General features: G+C 33.1%; 1 protein-coding gene across 4 annotated transcripts; it reads right to left on the bottom strand.

The window, feature by feature from the left end:
* Positions 1–13824: 13824 nt before the first annotated feature.
* On the bottom strand, positions 13825–18980 carry LOC121780831. 4 transcript variants are annotated; one of them, XR_006046100.1, is made up of 13 exons: positions 18546–18980; positions 17401–17720; positions 17026–17103; positions 16803–16905; positions 16617–16705; positions 16325–16436; positions 16001–16054; positions 15872–15920; positions 15218–15318; positions 14842–14960; positions 14457–14768; positions 13996–14220; positions 13825–13925 (listed from the first exon to the last, which is right to left on the bottom strand). XR_006046100.1 is itself a non-coding variant. In XM_042178468.1 (12 exons), exons 1-12 carry the CDS (start codon positions 18936–18938, stop codon positions 14112–14114), a joined length of 1839 nt encoding a protein of 612 aa, XP_042034402.1. In that variant the 5' UTR covers positions 18939–18980; the 3' UTR covers positions 13825–14111. The 4 variants fall into 4 exon arrangements, 2 of the variants coding, with proteins under 2 accessions (XP_042034402.1, XP_042034403.1); XR_006046101.1 differs by having other exon boundaries at positions 13825–13900; XM_042178468.1 differs by having other exon boundaries at positions 13825–14220.
* Positions 18981–20494: the final 1514 nt, after the last annotated feature.

Raw genomic sequence — 20494 nt, 5'->3', positions numbered from 1 at the left:
CGCGCATGCCTAAAATATACTCCCCCTCCCACAAGAATATAGACTTTCCAATTTTGAAAACTTTTTTCTCTCTAATATGGTGGGACTCATAACAATACTTTAATTACTTTTTTTCTCTACCTTTCACTTACTTTACCAATTTTGAATTAAGACTCATCGTATCCAAAGTGCATATTCTTTGGGGACTAGTAAATATACATCAACTAAAATGGGATGGAAGAAGCATTAATTATCCACATCATTAGTATTACTAATACTTGATCTTTGATTTACTTGGAAATCTTTAATAGTATAAAAAATGAACTTAATAAAACAAATCATATGGATATTTATTCGCCAACATTTTTTTTGATCCAGCAATGTCATGTCTGTTTGGTGCGCCGCCCTTGTACATTTGGCACCAATGGATGCCTTACACGTGGATAGGGCAGAGCTGTCTACTTTGGGAAGGCCATCATTTCTATGGGGTTCAAGCATATGTTCTTATAGGGGATGAGTCTGAGGAAAGATATCTAGAAACCATTTTCATCTACACTATTCTTCTTCTATTTTCTATTGAATTTACTTCAATTTCGTATTTTATTTCATACTAATATTTTTATAGAATTACATTGACAGTATATGTTAAGACAACGCAGAAAAGTAGTTAGAAAAGACTAGTATTGTTATTTTTGCAACGAAGGTAAGGTTTTATCGAGAGAAGTTTAATGATTTGGTCTGTAATAAGCACCAGAAAGAAATAATTTAATAAGTTGGGTGGAAGAAAACTCCAGTTTGAAAAAATCACCATCCTTCGATTAAGGATTGAATCGTAGATTTAGATGCCGATTCTCATTTTTATTTGTTTGTTCTTGTTCTTTTAACAAACTTCTAACTAGTGGTCATGTTTTAGCATTTTATTTTCATAACAAAAAAGAATTGGATTAATATTTCTACGTTTTATCCTTTTCTTTTAGTAGGAATTAAATTACAGACATTGAATCCTTCAATTACCCTTTAATTCAAGAATGTGTAAGATCAAAACTTTGTTGTACCACAATTATATCAATTTTATTATGTAAAATGTCAATTAATTTAAGGTTTTCTATATATAGAATTCCATCTGTTCTAGATGAGTTCTTTTCTTCTTTTGTGATTAGAAATAGAAAGATCCCAAATCATTCTTAAATTCTTTTAAGAAAAAAACAAAAGAGAAAAGTAAGAGTTGTACATATATTCTAAGTCCAACCAGACAATATAAAGCCAAAAATACATTTTGGGTTCAACATTTATACATAATTTTCATCAGGTTGGACTTTTGGTCCCAAACTTCAAGAACTTTCATATCATCATAAGATGGAAAGAAAATGTATAAAATTTGCACTTTTTTGCGTAAGGGGGGAGTACTTTTTTGATTATAAAAATGAATTACCCGATTTTTTTAATTGAACTTTGAGTATTTTGCAAGAGTAGAGCTAAAAAGGAATAATATTTAAATCCATCCTGTCAGTAGAAATTAATTGAAAATTTTGGACCATACACGAAAGACTAAAGACAAAAAGAATATCAATTTAAATATTATCTTAGCTAAACCCCATCCACAACTTTTTTCTTAGGGAAGTAATATTTTAGAAGCCTTACGTTTCTTGTACATCTTTTGATTTGTCACAACACCTACTCAATCGAATATAGTAATGTGCTTGCTTATGTAGATATTTTTGGGGTTGAATCCCTTATTCTAATAGTACTAGTATTTCTTGTGTCATATATTATGCCCCATTATTATTTACGTAATAAAATTGAATACAACCAATTCTAACTATTAATGACAAAATTAAACTCAAAACCAATGCCTCGACTCTCGAGGGTATTTAATTTCTCCATCATAGTCTAAATGGCACTATATACATATCGATTAAAAAATAGAGTGAACTATAAAAATGGTCCTTGGATTATGGGTTTATCTCGCTCATAGTCCCTAGACTTTAAAAATATCACCAGATAACCCTGAGCTAAGGGTTTATCTCAAAATTGGTCCTTTTGCCTTTTTCCACCCGAAAATGCCCTTTTGGGGTGCTGGACAATTTGGTCTTTTGACATTTTTAAATCTGATATTATTTCAGTTATACACTAAATCTGATATTATTTCAAAATTACCATTTTTCTTCCCTTTTTTCATCTTGTACTTTGTTTCTTTATTTTAATAATAGATTTAATTTTATAAAATTAAATTTTAAATTTAGATTTTTAAATATCGATAAATTTTTGTTAATTCTTAAATTATTAAATAACGAAATTAATAGTTTTAATCAATATTTGATAATGTCTAATATTTAATCAATAAGGTATGCCAACGCCAACTTAGTATTAATCAATATTTAATAGTTTAAATCATAAATAGATCATATAACACGATTTATTCTAAAATAAATATGCATCTAATGTAAGACTATATTTTTCGTTTATTTATTTGAAAACAATCAAAATCAACTAGAAAATTTAAACAAAAATACTTCTATATTAATACTTCTATTGGGTAAGTAGTAAGAAATAATGGATAGCGACACACAGACTTATTATAGCGACACAAAGATGAACTAATTTTGTGGGATGGACAAAAATGACAAAAAAGACTATATTTTTGGAATGGATGGTGTATAATAGAATAATAGCAGTCTCAAATTTTTAGTTAACTTCATAATATTTTATCACAAGCAATTATAACAAACCGAACAAAGGCTAAGTAGAATAACCCTTATATTTCCATCATGATTAATATTGTTTTTCTATACTCTTTAATTCAGCTGAATATTATATTAAATAACAAAAAATTAATAAAGTCAATCAATATTTATAATGTCCATGAATTAATAGTTTTAATTAAAAAATATTGATATTTAAAAATTTAAAATTTAAAATTTAATTTTATAATTTTAAATTTAATATTGAAATAAAGAAACAAAATAAAGGATGGCAAAAGGAAAGAAGAATGATAATTTTGAAATAATATCAGATTTAGTACATCACTGAAATAATATCAGATTTAAATAGTTAAAAGTGTAAAAAGACCAAATTGCCCAACACCCCAAAAGGGCATTTGAAGATGAAAAAAACCCCAAAAGGACCAATTTTGAGATAAACCCTTAGTCCAGGGTTTTCTGAAGATATTTTTAAAGTCCAGGGACTATGAGCGAGATAAACCCATAGTCCATGGACCATTTTTGTAGTTCACTCAAAAAAAATCACAAAGGAGATCCAATAAAATTTTGATAAGTTGTAAAGATAATAAGCATGACTTTCTTAAGCATGTTACTTATATACATCATGATCGCTTCAAAAAAATTATATTATATAATGATATGGCGAGTCTTTAATAATTACAATGCAAATAAATTATGGATATTCATAAATGGAAATATGCAAATTTAATAAGAATGATTTCACCATGCTCTTCTAAGCAATTTCTTCATGATTTTTTAGTTTTGGAAGATGATCATGAGATGAATACATAATTTGATTTCAAATCAATTTGATCAATATGCTTTCTATAGTTATTATACACGCTAATTAATTTTTCATGAATATTTAATTTCTTTTGAACAAGAAAAAACTAACAAGTTGTTGATAAATTTTCGAAAATCAAACGTTTTAGATTAAAAATAAAATTAATGAAATTTATTTCTAATTAACTCAATAAATTAATTTTCATCCATTACAACGACAAAAAATTGTTAAGAACATCTTTTAATGCAGTTAATTAAGAACACTTATTTGTGTTTCTAAATATGTCACCAATGCTTAAAAAATGGTCCTTATTGTTGGCATCGCAACTAAAATTAGAGGATGCAAATGGAAGCGTCATAAAAAACAAAAAATAAGTTAATTTGTTCTTAATTTAGGGACGCTTTCTTTTGCATCTTAAATCGTTGTTTTTTTTATAATTTCTATTGCGTATCGATTTTTATGTTCTTAAAATTTAAGTTTTTGTAATGATCACAAGAATCGGCAGTCGTGCTACCTTCAGTATGCATTGGGTAAATCTTTGCTCTTATTCAATAAGTTGCAAACCACAAAAAAGACATAAATAAAATTTGAAAAAAAAAGAAAAAAAACTAATGTGACTAACTCATAGATTAGACAAAGAAAATTTCTTTGATAATGAATTTCTAGTAGGACACTAATACAATATTATTCCAACCTATATTTAATTAAATCAAACCTTCAATGAAGTACTAGCTTTTAAGAGATTAATGGAATAGTAAGAGATTGCATTAGTAGATATGACTACACAAATTCAACTTTGATAACGAATATCTAGTAGGACTAAATATTTTCAACAAGTTGGTAATAGTTGAGTGTAAACTTAACAAATTCTACTTGAAGTTTGGACCTTCCCATGTATGAACTTAAGCTATACTTAATGTTCGTCAGAACACTATTAAGATTATGTCATAGTATTTCAAAAGTGATCTAATTAATATTCTTAAAATTGCATAAATTTACACCCCTAAATTATATAAAGGAAAAATGTAACGCGCGTGGAGAAGCACTTTGCGGCTCCTTATATGACAAGGTTGAAGGATTGGAGACATAAAATCCAATGAGGGCTCTGATTATTGATTAGGGCTGCATTGGTAATTCTTAACACAAAATATTGTACACAATTGGTGTAATACATTATGATAATATGGACTAATGATAATGGTCAATGATTCAATATTGTTGAACGTCTAAATTAGGAAGAGACCAATTAAGTACTACTCTATTCCATCTCAAGCTACTTAGAGACATTTTCTTACAATGAATTTAAAGAGTATTCCCTCCATTCTGTGGTAATGAAGCCGTTTTTTTTGTATGCAATTTAAAAAAAATTATATTAAGAGAGTTATAAAGGAAGAATAAAGTAGGAATGAAAAAGATAAAGAGATGAAGAGAAAATAATTAAAGTAAGAGAAAATATAGTACGGAGTAAGTGAGAAGAAATGTGTTGACTTTTACTAAAAAGAAAATGAGTTCGCTACTATGGAACGTACCAAATTAGCAAAATGACTCTACGACTATGGAATGGAGTGAGTAATATTTAGTGGATTAAAGTTTAAAGAATTGATTTTTGCTAAAAAGATGAAATTATTCATTTAGTTTAGACAATCTAAAAGAAATATGAATCAATTATTTTGGAACGGATAAAATATTTTTCTATATAATAGAGATCAATCTGAATCATTGAACTTTGTATATATCTATGATTCTTATAAAAATATGTATATATAGTAGTATAAATCAACAGTGTTATAAAAAGTTATTTGTTGTACATATAAACGAGTAATACAATGTTCACAATTTTTAATTAAGGTTATTTTATTTACTAAGTACATAGCAGCAAGTAATTCAAAAATCATATACTCCATAACCATGTGTTGTAAAAATATACTAAAAAATTACAAAAGGATTTCATGATTGAAATGATTCATGCAACATATTGATATAAAAAGAGCATTTTTTTTATAATTATCACTAGTAATTGGGGCCAATTCCTCAAGGTTAATTATGTCACACTAATTGTCAAAATGACAATGTGGATATTTTCTTCTTATTTGTTTTATTTTATTATTTGGCCAAAGTTTGTTGATGTGAAGTTTTGAGATGGTCGGAAAGTTGCTTTTTCTTTAATAATATCTACACTTATGTGAGGAAAATTTAGCTACCACTAACAACATCAATACATCTAAGAATCTGTATGGATCTATCCATTCTATTACAAATAAATATTGTTCGAAATATTGGTGGAAATTGTTTGTTTTATGTACTTGGACATTATGTAGTTTGGATCTGTAATCAAATTTTACAAATCTTCGCAAGTCCCAAGTTGATTGATTCTTATGCTGTTTTGGATTAACACTTCAAGTCCATAGTGAAAATGAGATGTTGTAATATAAGGTCTATTACCAAAATTAGTTAAAATAATAAGAAATTTAATAATGGAACGTCTAAAAATAAAAAGGTAAGATATATAAAAAAAGAAAAAAAATAGAAAAGAAAAAGAAAAAGAAAAGGTAGAGGTCCCCAATCCGAACCGAACCGGACGAACCGGCCCGGAACCGTCACCGGCGGTTCGGAACCGCCGGTTCGGCGGTTCCCGGCACAATTTCAGGCCTACTCCTAGCCTTTTCAGAAACCGGGCTCGCGGCCGCCGGATTTGACCGAAACCATGGGCGGAAACCGCCGGTTCTGCCGAAAACCGGCGGTTCCGGCGGCAAACCGGCGGTTCCCGCCGTTTTTTCCAAATTTTGAAAATTCAAACGGACGCCTAAACCGCCGGTTTCCGCCGAAAACCGGCGGTTTCCGCCGTGTTTTTCAATTTTTTTTTAAATCACAATTTTCCCCTATAAATACCCCCCAATCCTCTTCATTTCTACTCACCCCATTCTTGTGTAACTGTGTTAATAAGAATTTCTCTCTCAATCTCAATTTCTCTATTCTCCATTTGATAAGTATCTTATTGGTGAAAAAAGTGGGTATCTTTGGGGCAGATGGTACTGGAACACAAATTTATATATGGAATCTGGATGAATGAGGATCAGATTATAGTTTAAAATGGAAAACTGGGTTCACTGGCGGGAGTTCGTTTCATCAGGCCATCAGGGTGGTATATTCATCTGAGTCCGACGATGAAACGAACTCCCGCCAGTGAACCCAGCTTCCCATTTTAAACTATAATCTGATCCTCATTCATCCAGATTCCATATATAAATTTGTGTTCCAGTACCATCTGCCCCAAAGATACCCACTTTTTCACCAATAAGATACTTATCCAATGAGGAATATCTTTTAATGATCTTCTAAGTCTTTTTTGTCAACACTTGTAAGTTGTAAATTTGTAGTTGTTGTAACTTGTAATTGTTGTAACTTGTATTTAAATTTTTCGATTTGTAATTGTTGTAACTTGTAATTGTTGTAACTTGTATTTAAATTTTTCGATTTGTAATTATTGTAACTTGTATTTAAATTTTTCGATTTGTAATTGTTGTAAGTAACTTGTATTTAAATTTTTCGATTTGTAATTGTTGTAATTTGTAATTTTAAAGTTGTAATTTGTAATGTTAAGTAATAAGTTGTAATTTGTAATTTTAAGTTGTAATTTGTAAATTTTAAGTTGTAATTTATAATTTTAAAGTTGTTTGTAGTTTGCAATTTTAAAGTTGTAATTTGTAATTTTAAAGTTGTAATTTGTAAATTTTAAGTTGTAATTTGTAATTTTAAAGTTGTAATTTGTAATTTTAAAGTTGTAATTTGTATTAATAAAATTGCATTTGAACATCGCTTTATTCTAATTTTATTTATGCAAACATATCTACATATTTTACTTGAATTACAAATTTAAAATGCAAAAAAAAAAAAAAAACCGCCGAACCGGATGAACCGGCCCGGAACCGGGCAAACCTAGGCGGTTCCGCGGTTCACGTGAACCGGCGGTTCACGGTTCCGGAACCGGAACCGCCGATCCTTGGCCGGTTCGGTTCCGGTTCCATTTTTTTTCGAACCGGAACCGGCGGTTCCGAACCGTGAACCGCCGGTTCCCGAACCGTGGTGACGTCTAAGAAAAGGTAGTCGAATGTCAGTTACACATTTATATTAAAATGCGAGGAGGAATAATATGTATATATCTTATGTGAGCACTATTATCGTTTAACACACATTTAGCGTTGTTTGTTTTGATTTATATATTTTGTTTGATTCTAATACATTAAAAAATGTTATTGGAATTTTTAATTTCACAAAATTCAAAAAAATTCAAAACTTCATTTGTTAGTTTATTAATTTATTTGAATTTATAGAGAAAATGAGCAAATCGAACTTTGATTTATATGAATTTTGTGAAATTAAAAATTCTAATAACATTTTTCAATCTATTAGAATTAAACTAAATATATAAATCGAAACGAATAATGTTAAATATGCGTTAAACAATAGTAGTGCTCACATAAAGTATGTAGCATATCATTTCTCAAAATGTGAGTATGCTAATTTAGTGGAGTTCATTGTATTTTTTATAATAGAAAAAAATAAATAAAACTTTTAATCATGGATGTATTGAAATGGCAAATGAGAAATGTTATCCCATTTTATCGTATGCAGTTGGAGTAATATTTTAAAAATTGACATGCTAACGGTTGTTTCATAGTATTATTCTTGAACTTAATAAACTCATAATTCACTTAATCCATACAAAAAATAATCATCATTCGTACTTACAATTACATTTTGATAATTCACTAACATTCACTAAAAAAATATTTAGTTGTGGACCTATACCATGACTCCAACAGATGAATGCTTTCCCAATCTGAGAAAATGATAACAAATCTTGAGTGAGCTACCGACCTCTCCTTTTCAAATCACTAGATTTGATTAGTTAAATTAATTAATTGAGATGGATTAGATATATTAATCATTCCATCTGGAATACGACATTTTAACAATAAAAGAATACCTGTAATTATTGCTTTTGCAAGACAAAGAATTAAAAAATACATAAATTACACTCACAAACATAATTTCTTGCGTGTCGATGGAAGATTCATCGGATCAAGGGCAATTAAATTATTAAAGCATGAGCGAAATAGAGTCTCAAACTTAAAAAAAAAAAGTTCCTAACAAAATGTTGGAATAATTTCCTAAAAAAATGGATTGTGCTTATTTTTTTCCCATAAAACTTTAAAATGTGATGGAATAACTAGAAACTGATTCTAAAATTTTTCATACTCCCTCCGTTCAACGAAAAATTGGTCCATTGTTAACAATACAAGTTTCAATGGAAAATTGGTAAAGTAGAAGAAAAAAGAAGAAAAATTGGATAAAGTATAAATAAAAAGAGATTTTAATAAATGTAAAGAGATTTTAATATGAAAAAACGATTGTATTTTTTTATAAAATATAGTAGAAAATATCCTTTTATGGTCTGTATAGTTTTATTCTTTAGTTTTCTATAAAGTGTAGTAAATTTTTTCCACTCTTGAATTATAATTTGAATCTCTCCTTTAGGTCAAAAGCATTTAAACTTTTAGAACAACTTTCAAAAGGCTTGGAATTTAAATGTCACCTCGACATTCGAGATTCAAAAAGGTTAAAGAGTTGCATAACCAAAAGATGATATTTATGGGGTGACATTTCACCAATTTCGCATGGCGTCCATGTTCTCTTAGCTGCAATTTCTAATGTCAAAGACACCAAAAATAGTTTATAAAAGTATAATTTATATTATTACTTTCACACTTTGTTAAGGATAAAATTCCGCAACGATAGGAAATCACGTCGAACGTCGCGGGAGCTTTGCCCGTCGATCAATCCGGCGTCGAATTCTAGGTTTTGTGTTTTGTGCACGAGAGAAAACAATAAATTTGCTAAAAGAAGTATTTTATTTCTTGAGAGAAAGAATAAAATACACACTTATTTATAACTAAGGACCCTAGGGTTGATTCGACTTCGATCCGGAAAAGAATCAACAAAGAAAACCCGGAAAGGAGCTTAACGAGCACTCAACGATTAAAATAATAAAATTATAATATTCTTAACTAATTACCAAAAATAAATGACGCCTAATTAGCTAAAAACCCTAACTCACGACATGCACTCTAACGTGCGACAAAGTCCCCATAACGCGATGGCCTTCGCGTTTGCCTTCTATCCTATCGATCCCTTCGCGCCGGTTCCGCTCTTCGTTGCTCTGTCGGCACGTTGGTGTCGGCGTCCAGTTCCACTTCTTGCGATTCCTCGCGCTCCTTGAGCCTAGCCAACGGGGGTCTCGTAACAACTCCCCCTCTCGGAACGCTCCTTGTCCACAAGGAGAGAAGGAAACTTCCGGCGCCCCAAGTCGGTCGGCTCCCACGTGGGGCTATCCCCCCGAGTCATCCGACCATTCGAGCTGAACCTCCTCGACTGCCGCACCATCACGCCAAACCGTTCTGCTATCCAACAATCGCACCGGCCGCGCCACTAGCTTACCCCTTGCGAATAAGGGTGGTAATTCCGAAGACACCCCACTGGCATTCTCCACAAACGGTTTCAACAACCCTACATGGAACACATTATGGATGCGACTTCCCTCCGGCAGGGCCAGGCGATAGGCCACTTGGCCAATTCGTTCCAACACCTCGAAATGCCCATAGTAGCGCCGAGATAATTTTGACGACAACGGCTTTGCTACCGAATGTTGCCTGTATTGCTGTAGTTTGAGCAAAACCTTATCCCCGACGTTAAATTCCACCTCGCGACGATGCATATTTGCTGCCTTTCGCATTTGTTGCTGCGCCTTCTCTAAATTTTGTCGAAGCAACCCAATTGTCTCCCGCTGTTGCCGGATCTGCGACACCACATCCGGAGGAGTCCTTGCCGAAGGTTGCGCCACGATCAAGGAAGGGGGCTCGCGTCCGTACAGAGCCACAAAAGGCGACGTTCCCAAAACCTCATGATGGAAACAGTTCAATGCGAGCTCTGCCCATGGTAAAAAATTCGCCCACTTAGTCGGGTTGCCTTCTCATTTCCAAAGGCTCTCTTAAACAACACTTCCCTTGCTTCACCAACATTAAAATTTCAAATCTTTCACAGAAAATATGGATCTTGCACCTTAAGATTTTCAACACTATACCTTTTCTTTCTTTCTTTTTTTAATTATTTTAAAAAATTAAAAAATTATTGATTCCTTTTGAAATGTTGAGCAAAAACCCCATCCCCAATGGAGTACAATATTTTGCTTGATAAGTTTCAAACTCGAAATTTAGTAAATTTGGCCCTAATCACCATTTTTTGCCCACGGACCCCAGAGTAATCATCGGTCACTATCGAAGTGCGCAATAGATAAAATTCAGGTTATTTTTAAAATATAACTCAAAATTTTAACCCATGGTGACTTTTTAGTTTGTTATCTCTGAAGTAACTTTTATCCGTTCAGTGGTTGCCCTTCCACTTGGTACCATCAAATCACTAAGGCCGACTTTCGTCCCTAGATGAATCTTGCAACATGTTTTCACACTCGAGCACATGCTATATATAGCATTTATAATATTTTTAGATTCAAACTAAAATGTAATCATAAGATCAAATTCGAATTATAATTTAAGAATAACTAATAAGAACATGAGACATAAAAATTTGTGGAAGCTCCTGATGTCTGAATTAGTGCATGAAGCATGCAAAGTTTTGTATGTTATGGCCAAATGTGTTTAACATGTCAAAAAATTCAATCATTTTTCTTGGGAATTGAAATAGATAGAGATCTTTTATGGGACACTGTAGCCCCAACAGCTTAACAAAGCGTGACGAAATTCGAGTATGACCAAAGACAACATTCATACCTGTAATGTGAACACAGCCGCCAAAACAAAACACAATCTATGACATGAGTGCAAGTATCATATTTGGTGTAACTATGTTTTCCACTCTTCACGAGCCTAGGATAGCTACTACTCAGAGTCGCGTCGTGTCGACTCGAGCTAGTTGAACTATTAAAAGGTGTTGAATTGAATCAAGTCGAATCGGGTTAGCTGAATTGATAAAAAAAAAAGTCTAGTTGAATTGAGTTGAGTCGAGCTGAATTAATAAAAAAAATATTATCAGTATATTTCAGTACTCTTTTATTTTGAATGCTATGATAGATTCATAAATATACTCCAAGCTCATACACTTTTACTTCGATAGAATGATTAATTCTAAGCTTGTTTAGTCATCTTATTCATATTTCACTCAATTCTATGTTTTATCAATCGATTCTATCATTCAAAGTAAAACGCCCCGATCATGTTTTAAATTCTTATCGATTAATAAATCTAACATTTGAGTATATTCTATGTGAGATTCTCAGCATTCGGCCAAATTTCACTTTTTGCTAAGTTCAAAGTTTAAAATATTTACAAATTTTGAATCATAAACTATTTAAACTTAACATATAGTGATAAATTTACAACCCCATTAGCATTTAAGTAAGAGTAACACTTGATATATTTACATTGTAAACCAAGCAAAAGTGGCTGGTTGTATTTTGGGCGGTTTGTGGGACAAAAGGAATGTTGTGCTAAGACAACATTTTCAAACATCTCATCCACATATCAACATTAAAATAATGTCATGTTGTTGTTGGATAGGGGGGTGTTTTTAACTAAACTTGAAAATGACTTTAACAAAGCTTCTAGAGAAGGGGTGGAGACTAGGGGCCTTTAACTAAGGATGATAATGACATGTCTCCACACAAAAACAAAAATATCTCTCCCTTTTCCATTTTTCCTTGGATATCAGACAGAGGTGGCTTTATTGATTACTTCATCACAATCTTAATTTATTCTACTTGCGTTTCTTAATGTTCTGTTTTAAACATTATCTCCATTCTTTTTTTTTGTTGTTAGTGTAGCTTTAAGTACTCTTTTAGTTTCTTCAAATACATTTTATTATTAATATTTTTTTTATGTTTTTTAATTATTAGAACCCAACGACCCAAGTATGAACTTGAAGTCAAGTCCAATTTTGTGGTTCCCCAGTTACTTTGCCAGTGCAAACATAGGACATAGTAACAGAATTTATGTCTATGATATGATTTTCATTTATTTCAAGATTTTGAAAATCAATGGCCTCTCTCACTCATCCTTTGTATATACAAGAATTTTGGAAAGCAGTGTTATCTCTCTAATAAGGAATGCGTTGTGAGGGTGTTTAAGGGACGTGCGATATACTGTTAGAGGTGTAGGTTGCACCGAGACGATGAGATAAAAATTCACCCGGGGGGATGGGGCGACGGGGCACGCAGCCAAGGAATTGGGGCACTCTAACGTTAGTGCATAGCTATAAATGATAGAGAGGAGGAATAAAAGAAACTAAATTGGTAAATAAGCATAAGTGCAAAGACATAAAATGAGCAAAGAGTGTCCCTATGACACAATAATGGCAAAAATGAAACAATATACTTCATCCGTCCACGAAAAATAGTTTCATTTTCAAAAATGGAAAGTTTCTTTTTTATACTTACCCACTTTTTCTCCTTTTCACTCTTACTTGAGCAATTTCATGTTAAAACTCATATCGTCCCCAAATGAGTCTACTTTTCACGGACGGAGAGAGTAACATCTTTAACGAGTCTAAATGTGCGCCCTACCGCACCCCCTGCTCGCCCTAAACACCTCGGCCAATGGCAATCGCGCTAAGGTGCAACTTTAACAACAATATAGGACATGTAACTTAATTAAACAAAATGTTAAAGGTTTCTAAGACAATTTTTTAGCCGATATCGTAACCATATTCCCTCCGTTCCATTAGAGTTGGAGCATTTCTTTTGGATACGAAGATTAAGGAATACATATTTAAAAAGTTAAGTGGAGTGAGACTTAGAATAAAATAGAGCAAAAGAAAGTAAAGTATGAGAGAATTAAATAAGAGAGTTAAGTGTATTGACTTTACCAAAAGAGGAAATGTGCCAACTAAAATGGAACATCCCAAAAAAGAATATGTTCCAATGCTAATGAAAAACATGGAGTGACAATTTCGCTTATTTTCTTTTTATTTTGTTGTTTTTGTCTTTTGCTTTATCTTTCTTTAAGAAAATAGTATATTTAAATAATTATTAGCGTATGAATTTAAAAATACTATGTGCATACATAGTTAAAAATACTGTGTGCATACTTTGGAAAGTAATGCTCTCTCTCTCTCTCTTATAATACACACACACACACACACAGTATTGGCCATTGCTTGGATTGCAAGTAGGACAATGAAGGCAACTATAATAATATAGCCGAAAAGTTAAATCAATTGATGATTGCTTCACTTCAAGCACTAATCAATTTGGTTTTGTTTCGGCAATCATTTCTCGAATCTGCAATGGATTAGCTCATAGATTCCCACTGGGATGGATATACACTGCGCTGCTTCTCTTACACCACTTCACAAATTTCCTCAAAAATCAACTACATTTCCCAGTTCAACAACCAATTAACTTCAGTGAATCTTTCTTTTTTTATCGTTAGTAAACTTTACCTTGTGTTTTCTTTTATTAGTGCATGTCAGTTTTCATCATCACTTTCTTTGCGAAACGTGAACTGGTGGGAGACATGATAAGGATCCTGTGTTTAGGCAGGCCAGCCAGCTTTGTCTCAGCAGAAAGGAGTAATGGAATAAATTTGTTCCATCATTTTCGCGTTTAACAAAAATGAATCGATTTTCGGATAGCTGCAAAAAATGCCAATTTCCGAAAAAAATATCCTGCGAAAAATTGGAGATAACTGAAGAGCATGCATCCAATGAGACAATGATCATGTGATGTAAAATTAGATGTATTTTGGAATGTGGAGCTACAACATATATGAGTATAATTATAATTATAACACTATCAAGATGGAGAAAGCAACAGATCACAAATCTAGATTCACACGAAACGCATAACGATGCAAGCGAGTGGTGTTTAAAGAAAGTTTCTTTGGAAGGATCCAGAAGAAAACCTGGAAGTTAGACCCTTAGCCATGTTATCCGCGTCCAAGTTTACGCTCTGCCTTCCAGCAGTCAGATCCTTCTCCCGGTCCCAAGGTTTCCACGGGTGATTCCCTTCCCATTCTTCATTTCTTGGCTCCTGCTTGCCCTGCTTGGTCTTTTTCTTTGAACGACTCTTGGCAGACTCCATGTGCTTTTCTACCAAGGATTTGGATCGTTTGGCTTTGTTGTACTTATCGACCAGTTCTGCATCAGCACTATTTTTTGTGCTTTCTTGTTCATTTGAAGCAAGCGCTGCAGCTTCATTGTAAGCTTCCAGATAACTGATCAAAGGAGTCTCATGTCTGAAAAACTTTCTTGGGTGTCTTAAACCTATTAAAAATAAGAGTAACTTACTTCATTTTTGCCTTTTGAGCTCGTTCTGAAGGTGTATCTGTCCAAACACTTGTATCGCCACGTCCTTCTTTGCCGGTCTTGCTAAACCTTGTTGAATGCATGCTCGCGCCGGTGGCAGGCTGAATAAGAGTACCAAGTTAAAGAAAAATAATCTTAGAGCGTCCTCATCAATGTTCACTTTATTGTTGTTTTTAACATGATAATGTAAACATGATTGATTGATATTAACTGAGGAAGAGGTACTACACACATACTACATATTGTTTTTAACCAAAAACTTCACATATGTTAATAGGCTATAAACTATTGCTGCCATTCTTAATTTACAGCTCACAGTTTCATGAAGATAAGCATTCAGAGAATCAGGTTTTTTTACCTTTCTTTCGGGAGGTAATGTAGTCATCCATTCATCTCTCTTTGGGGGAGCTTTTGCATCCATCTCTGCCAGAAGTAGGTCATCACCCTCCATCGCTATACCTGCCAGCACATGCATGCGTTCAACTTTTTAATATCAAGTGTATGAAGTAAAATGGATGTGCTACAGCCGCCTAAGAAGCTTGATGCAGACCCTGACCCTCCTTCCCTACTCCTGCTCGTTGTTCCATTCTAATGGAGTATATTATAAATGACTTCGAGTTCTTAAGGGAGTGGCAATGACCATGTACTAAAGAGGAGAGAGGGAGCTGATACATTTATAAATTATTGGGCTAAAACGATGAGAACACAGACCAATGGAACAAATTGCTAAGGAAACAGAAGTTATCAAAGTCGGGTTAAGTCTGCAGTAGTAAAATACTTGCCTATAGGTGGTTGCAGTTATTGATTGTCATCTAGAAGCCCACATTACATAGATTAGACAATTATGCTGACTTTAAGAATCATGAACAAAGCTTTAGTGAGAGAGAATGAAACACATTGAACGCTTTCTAGCCTTTTCGTTCACATCTAATACCATAACTACGTATTGATGCATTGATGCATTTAAATTGCCCGCATGAGAATTGCAAGGAATTTAGCAGAACATGCATACCTTGAAGACGTCTCCATTGAGCAGCTTCACGCATCGCTTTCAGCTCTATCTGCGAATATAGAACATTTTCTGTACGTAAATCTACTACATGGTGTCTAACAGACTATATTATCATGGAGATAATGGTACCTGAAATGCTTCTCGTTCCTCCTTTTCCTTTAACTTGTCATCTAGTACTTTTCGCTACAAGAAATTTTAATACATTATTAAATAAAAATAAATAAACAATAATATACTTCAAAATATCAAGAAACATGCAAAGATGCATAAACTTCCACTTTCTACAGAGGTTTAGGAATGTAAAAAAGAATAAGAAGCATTTCATTTCCGAATCAATTTCAACAAATTTCCGACAGATCAACACATGTTCCAAACTATTGATAAGCATAGAAAAGGAGGGTGATAAAATATTTCAAAATTTATTACAAAGCTATAACATTTAACAATCCTTACCTTTGCAGGATCCTGTAAATCCTTAAATGCCTTATTCAACTTAACAAACGCTTGGTGAGCTTGGGGATGTGAAGATTTGTCAGGATGAACCATCAGTGACAACTTCCAATACCTAAGCAATAAAATATCAGAAAACAGCTTCATCCAGGGAAAGATAATGTATACAAGTCAATAGAGTGAGAAAAAGATGCAAGAATGGCCAAAGTGAAGAGAAAGCTGTAATTAAGCAGTTCTGCCTTTAGTACCCAGCATAAGAGTTTAAGCCATTCCCATAACATAAATGCATGCACACCTTTTCTTTATATTTTCAGCTGCCATATCTTTGTTGGCCCCAACAATATCATATGGACTATCTGCATCGGCACCAATTATTCTTGTGATCTAAGCATATAACAAAGCTGTCAGACCATGTAACAATATAAAATAACTTATAAGTTATAACTACATAAAATACAGCTTAAGGATAATAGAAAGTAACCTCCTCAAAACGCTCAGCTTCATTTGCGGATTCAGCTTCTTTAACAACAGCAGGAGGTGGAGGTCCTATAAATAGGTCATCGTCTCCATCCAACTCAGCCTCCCTGTTGATCATTCCCGCATATTAATACAACATTACAATGGTGGGGACTGATGATTAACCTTTTTTATATATAAACTACGAAAATAATATATACATACAACTATATAGCTATGAGCTAGACCTTAGTTCCGCCTCAGCTTCTGTTAGTTTGGCTGCTGCAGCAAGTAAGTCAGCAGATGGCATTTCAGGCCCAATGACCCTGTAGGAACCAGCAGCAAGGCATCGATCAATATAGGTACCAGCAAGCTCGATGTAGAAGGTTTAAGGTATAACCAAATACACAAATGATCTTGTTCTGAGCACTTCTCCATTTGTTAATTGCAGAACCAAAACTATGATAACTAATTAAACGTTTTCTAGTAAATTTACATGGCTTTAATGTTTCTCTTTAAGACTCTACCCATATTCATAAGAGTTATACATATGAGGAAAATTAAATTTAAATGGTAAGCTGCAAAATAGAGATCAGCTCAAATAACATAACCAAATTAGATACCTCCTTCTTGGCCCAACAGGATCTTCCTTCTTATCGTCCACATTGTTAGTCACAGGATCCATTTCTGGTACTGGTGGCACTGACTTGGCCTCTTTATGTGACTCTAGGTGTTCATCCACTTTATGAGGTTGATTATAAGATAGGATAACTGGACCAACAATATCTAGCGTAGGGCTCGCCTTATCTGGCAGTAGAAAAACTTTGTCACCATTTTCTTTGAGGTGCAAGGAGATGAACAGCCTCCGAAGATGCTTGACCAATGACTTTTCTGATAATCCACTTATATCAACTGCTTGCCCTTCGTCAATCATTCGCAAAAGCTAGACAAAACACCATGTATAATAAGGAAACTTCACAGAATGCTTATATAAACATTGTTAAGCAAAATATGATTGTGGATACAAAATGAAGTCAAAGCAGGCGGGAAAAGAAACATAAAGCAAAAATTCAATCTAAGTGACTTTGGCACGAAATAGAATCATAAATTCAAGGGCTTTTTATAAAATTTTCAACTTCCCAATACAAGTTCATATAAGAGATTACTGGAGTCATTTTAGTGGTACAGTATTGATAGAACCACAACCCACAATCATCTTGTAGCTCAATATTATCTCCACGACTCGAACCAAAAGGAAAAAAACTCATTCTAAAATCTCCACAAAGCAAAACCTCTAAAATCCAACAGTGTCGATATTAAAGAAAGTATCTTGACTAAGTTACAAGACTCAAGTTGGCAAAGATCATAAGGATGTAAACATCTACGACTTAATACTATTACAATCAAAGAACACAACTGCCACATGCATAGTTCATAGAGAATATAATCTCTTCCAAATAACACAGTCTTTATAATCTAATGATGATCTTTTTACCTCTGTCAATCCCAGTATCTAGACAATTCACACTACTATAAGAATGAAAGAAAACAATCAAACCATTAAGCATCCCAAAATTAAACCTAAAATATTATGAAACCTACTTTGATCTAAATTCCAACACTTCTCAAAACGAATTCAATGCGATGCTGAAAACATTATTCAAAAACCTACTTTGATCTAAATTCAATCAACGAATCATAAAACCTAATTAGCAACACCGAAATGGTAAGTTCCTCGTATCAATTTCCAAAATTTGCTCAGAAATACCTGCTCCAAATCCCCAGCAACGCCAGGAAATTCCTTCAGTATAAACCCAACAACGCTCTCCGGACTTTCCAGCTCGGAATCCGACCCGGAGCCGCTCTCATCCTCCGAATCATATCTCCGCTTTCTCCTATCCCTTCGTTTGTGCTTCTCTCTATCCCTCCTGCTGTGTTTTTTCTTCTTCTTACTCTTCTCCTCATCTCTTCGCGATTTCTTACTCTTCCGCTTCTCCTCTCGGTGACGGTCCCTGTCACGACGTCGTTTGCGTGATTTCGACGAAGAATCGAGCTCCCCCTCGGAAGACGATGCGGCGGATGAGGACGATGTGTCGGCGGTGGACGTCGAGAGCTCCGGGGACGAATTCCGGTGCCGTGATTTTCTCGAACGGCTTCCCATGGAACTTTTTTGTTGCGAAGATTTGTGTTCTTCCCCATTTCGATTGATAGCAGATTAGCAGTAGCTGCATAATTTGTCGGGTTCGGGTTATGCAGCGGGTTTGCCCATGAAAGGATCCGGATTATTCTAGGCTTTATTGCGTATTGGGCCGATCTGCAAAGTCCTGGGCCGAACTATTTATTGCAGCTCAATTTGTTTTGGTATTATTTTAATTTTCCTCCCCGAAATTTTGTCGCATTTTTCCATTTTCATCCGCCCCACAAAATTTATCATTTTTCAAATTTTACCATTTTTTATAGTAGACCTCACATTCTACTAACTTATTCTCACTCACATGTTCTTATAAAATTAGAGGAATGATATGATATATACCTTATGTGGGCTCTTTACGTGAGCATCACTCTCGTTTGACACACGTTTAGTGTTGTTCGTTACGATTTATCTAACTATTTTGATTCTGATACGTCAAAATATGTTATTGCAATTTTTAATTTCACAAAATTCATAAAAATCAAAGCTTGATCTATTATTTTATTCATTTATTTGAAATTATAGAGAAAACGAGCAAATCGAGCTTTGATTTTTATGAATTTTGTGAAATTAAAAATTGTAATAACATTTTTTTTAATGTATTACAGTCAAACTAAATAGATAAATCGAAACGAACAACACTAAACATGTGTCAAACGAGAGTGGTGCTCACGTAAGGAGCCCATATGAGGTATGTAGCATATCATTCATCTAAAACTAATACTTTAAAAGTATGACACACATCCTACCAATTTTTCCAACTCACTTTCCATTATATTTCTTAAATTCCGTGTTCAGTCAAACTGTGACAAAATTTAGGGGATGGAGGGAGTACTTCTTCCGTCCTTTTAAAAATAGATTTACCATTTTGGAATGTTCCTTAAAAATATAGACCAATTCTATTTAAGAAAATTTGATCTTAATCTATACTAATAATATTCCAACTATTTTTTTATCTCTATTTTATTTTATCAATTATATATTAAAATTATATAACATGACAAAAAGAGATTAAAGCATATCGAATTATTTCCGCTCAATTTGTTTTCGGATGACACCCTGATCCCTATAATTTGATTTTTTCGATTCTAAATATGACAGAATTGGAAGAGATTGAAGCATATCAAGTTAAACTAGTGAACCGATGCTTAGATATCTATTCATATATTATTAAATTTAGAAAATTGTCATATTTATCTCTAGCCTATCAATTTTATGATATACATTTACGGATCTCAAGCAATGGAAAAATTATATCGAAAATTGAAAACTTTAATCTAGTCCGGTTAGTTCTTATATTTTTTACAAAAATATTCATCATTATAAACATTTTCTTTTTGTATTATTTTTATGATAACCAAACAAAAAATAAAAAATTTATGTACAATTATGATATATATAAATGAACAAGACCAGATGAAAACTTAACCTAAAAGCCACAAACCTTATTAATTAAATTTTATGTTTTGTTGTTTTAAATTTTAAATTTTGCTATTTTTTGTAATTCTATTAAGAGCAAAATAGTC

Source organism: Salvia splendens, chromosome 20, assembly GCF_004379255.2.
Source record: "Salvia splendens isolate huo1 chromosome 20, SspV2, whole genome shotgun sequence".
Taxonomy (NCBI): Eukaryota; Viridiplantae; Streptophyta; class Magnoliopsida; order Lamiales; family Lamiaceae; genus Salvia; species Salvia splendens.
This window is presented reverse-complemented; position numbering and strand designations above follow the sequence as displayed.

Bases quoted from the DNA above. Each gene is read 5' to 3' on its own strand.
- LOC121780831 (XM_042178468.1), bottom strand. From the start codon at position 18,938: ATGGGAAGCCGTTCGAGAAAATCACGGCACCGGAATTCGTCCCCGGAG. The intron at 16,706-16,802 runs GTTACTTTCTAT...TTATATGCTTAG, and splicing joins AAGCTGAGCGTTTTGAGGAG to ATCACAAGAATAATTGGTGC. The intron at 15,319-15,871 runs GTATGCATGTTC...ATGTGCTGGCAG, and splicing joins TCAATGGAGACGTCTTCAAG to GTATAGCGATGGAGGGTGAT.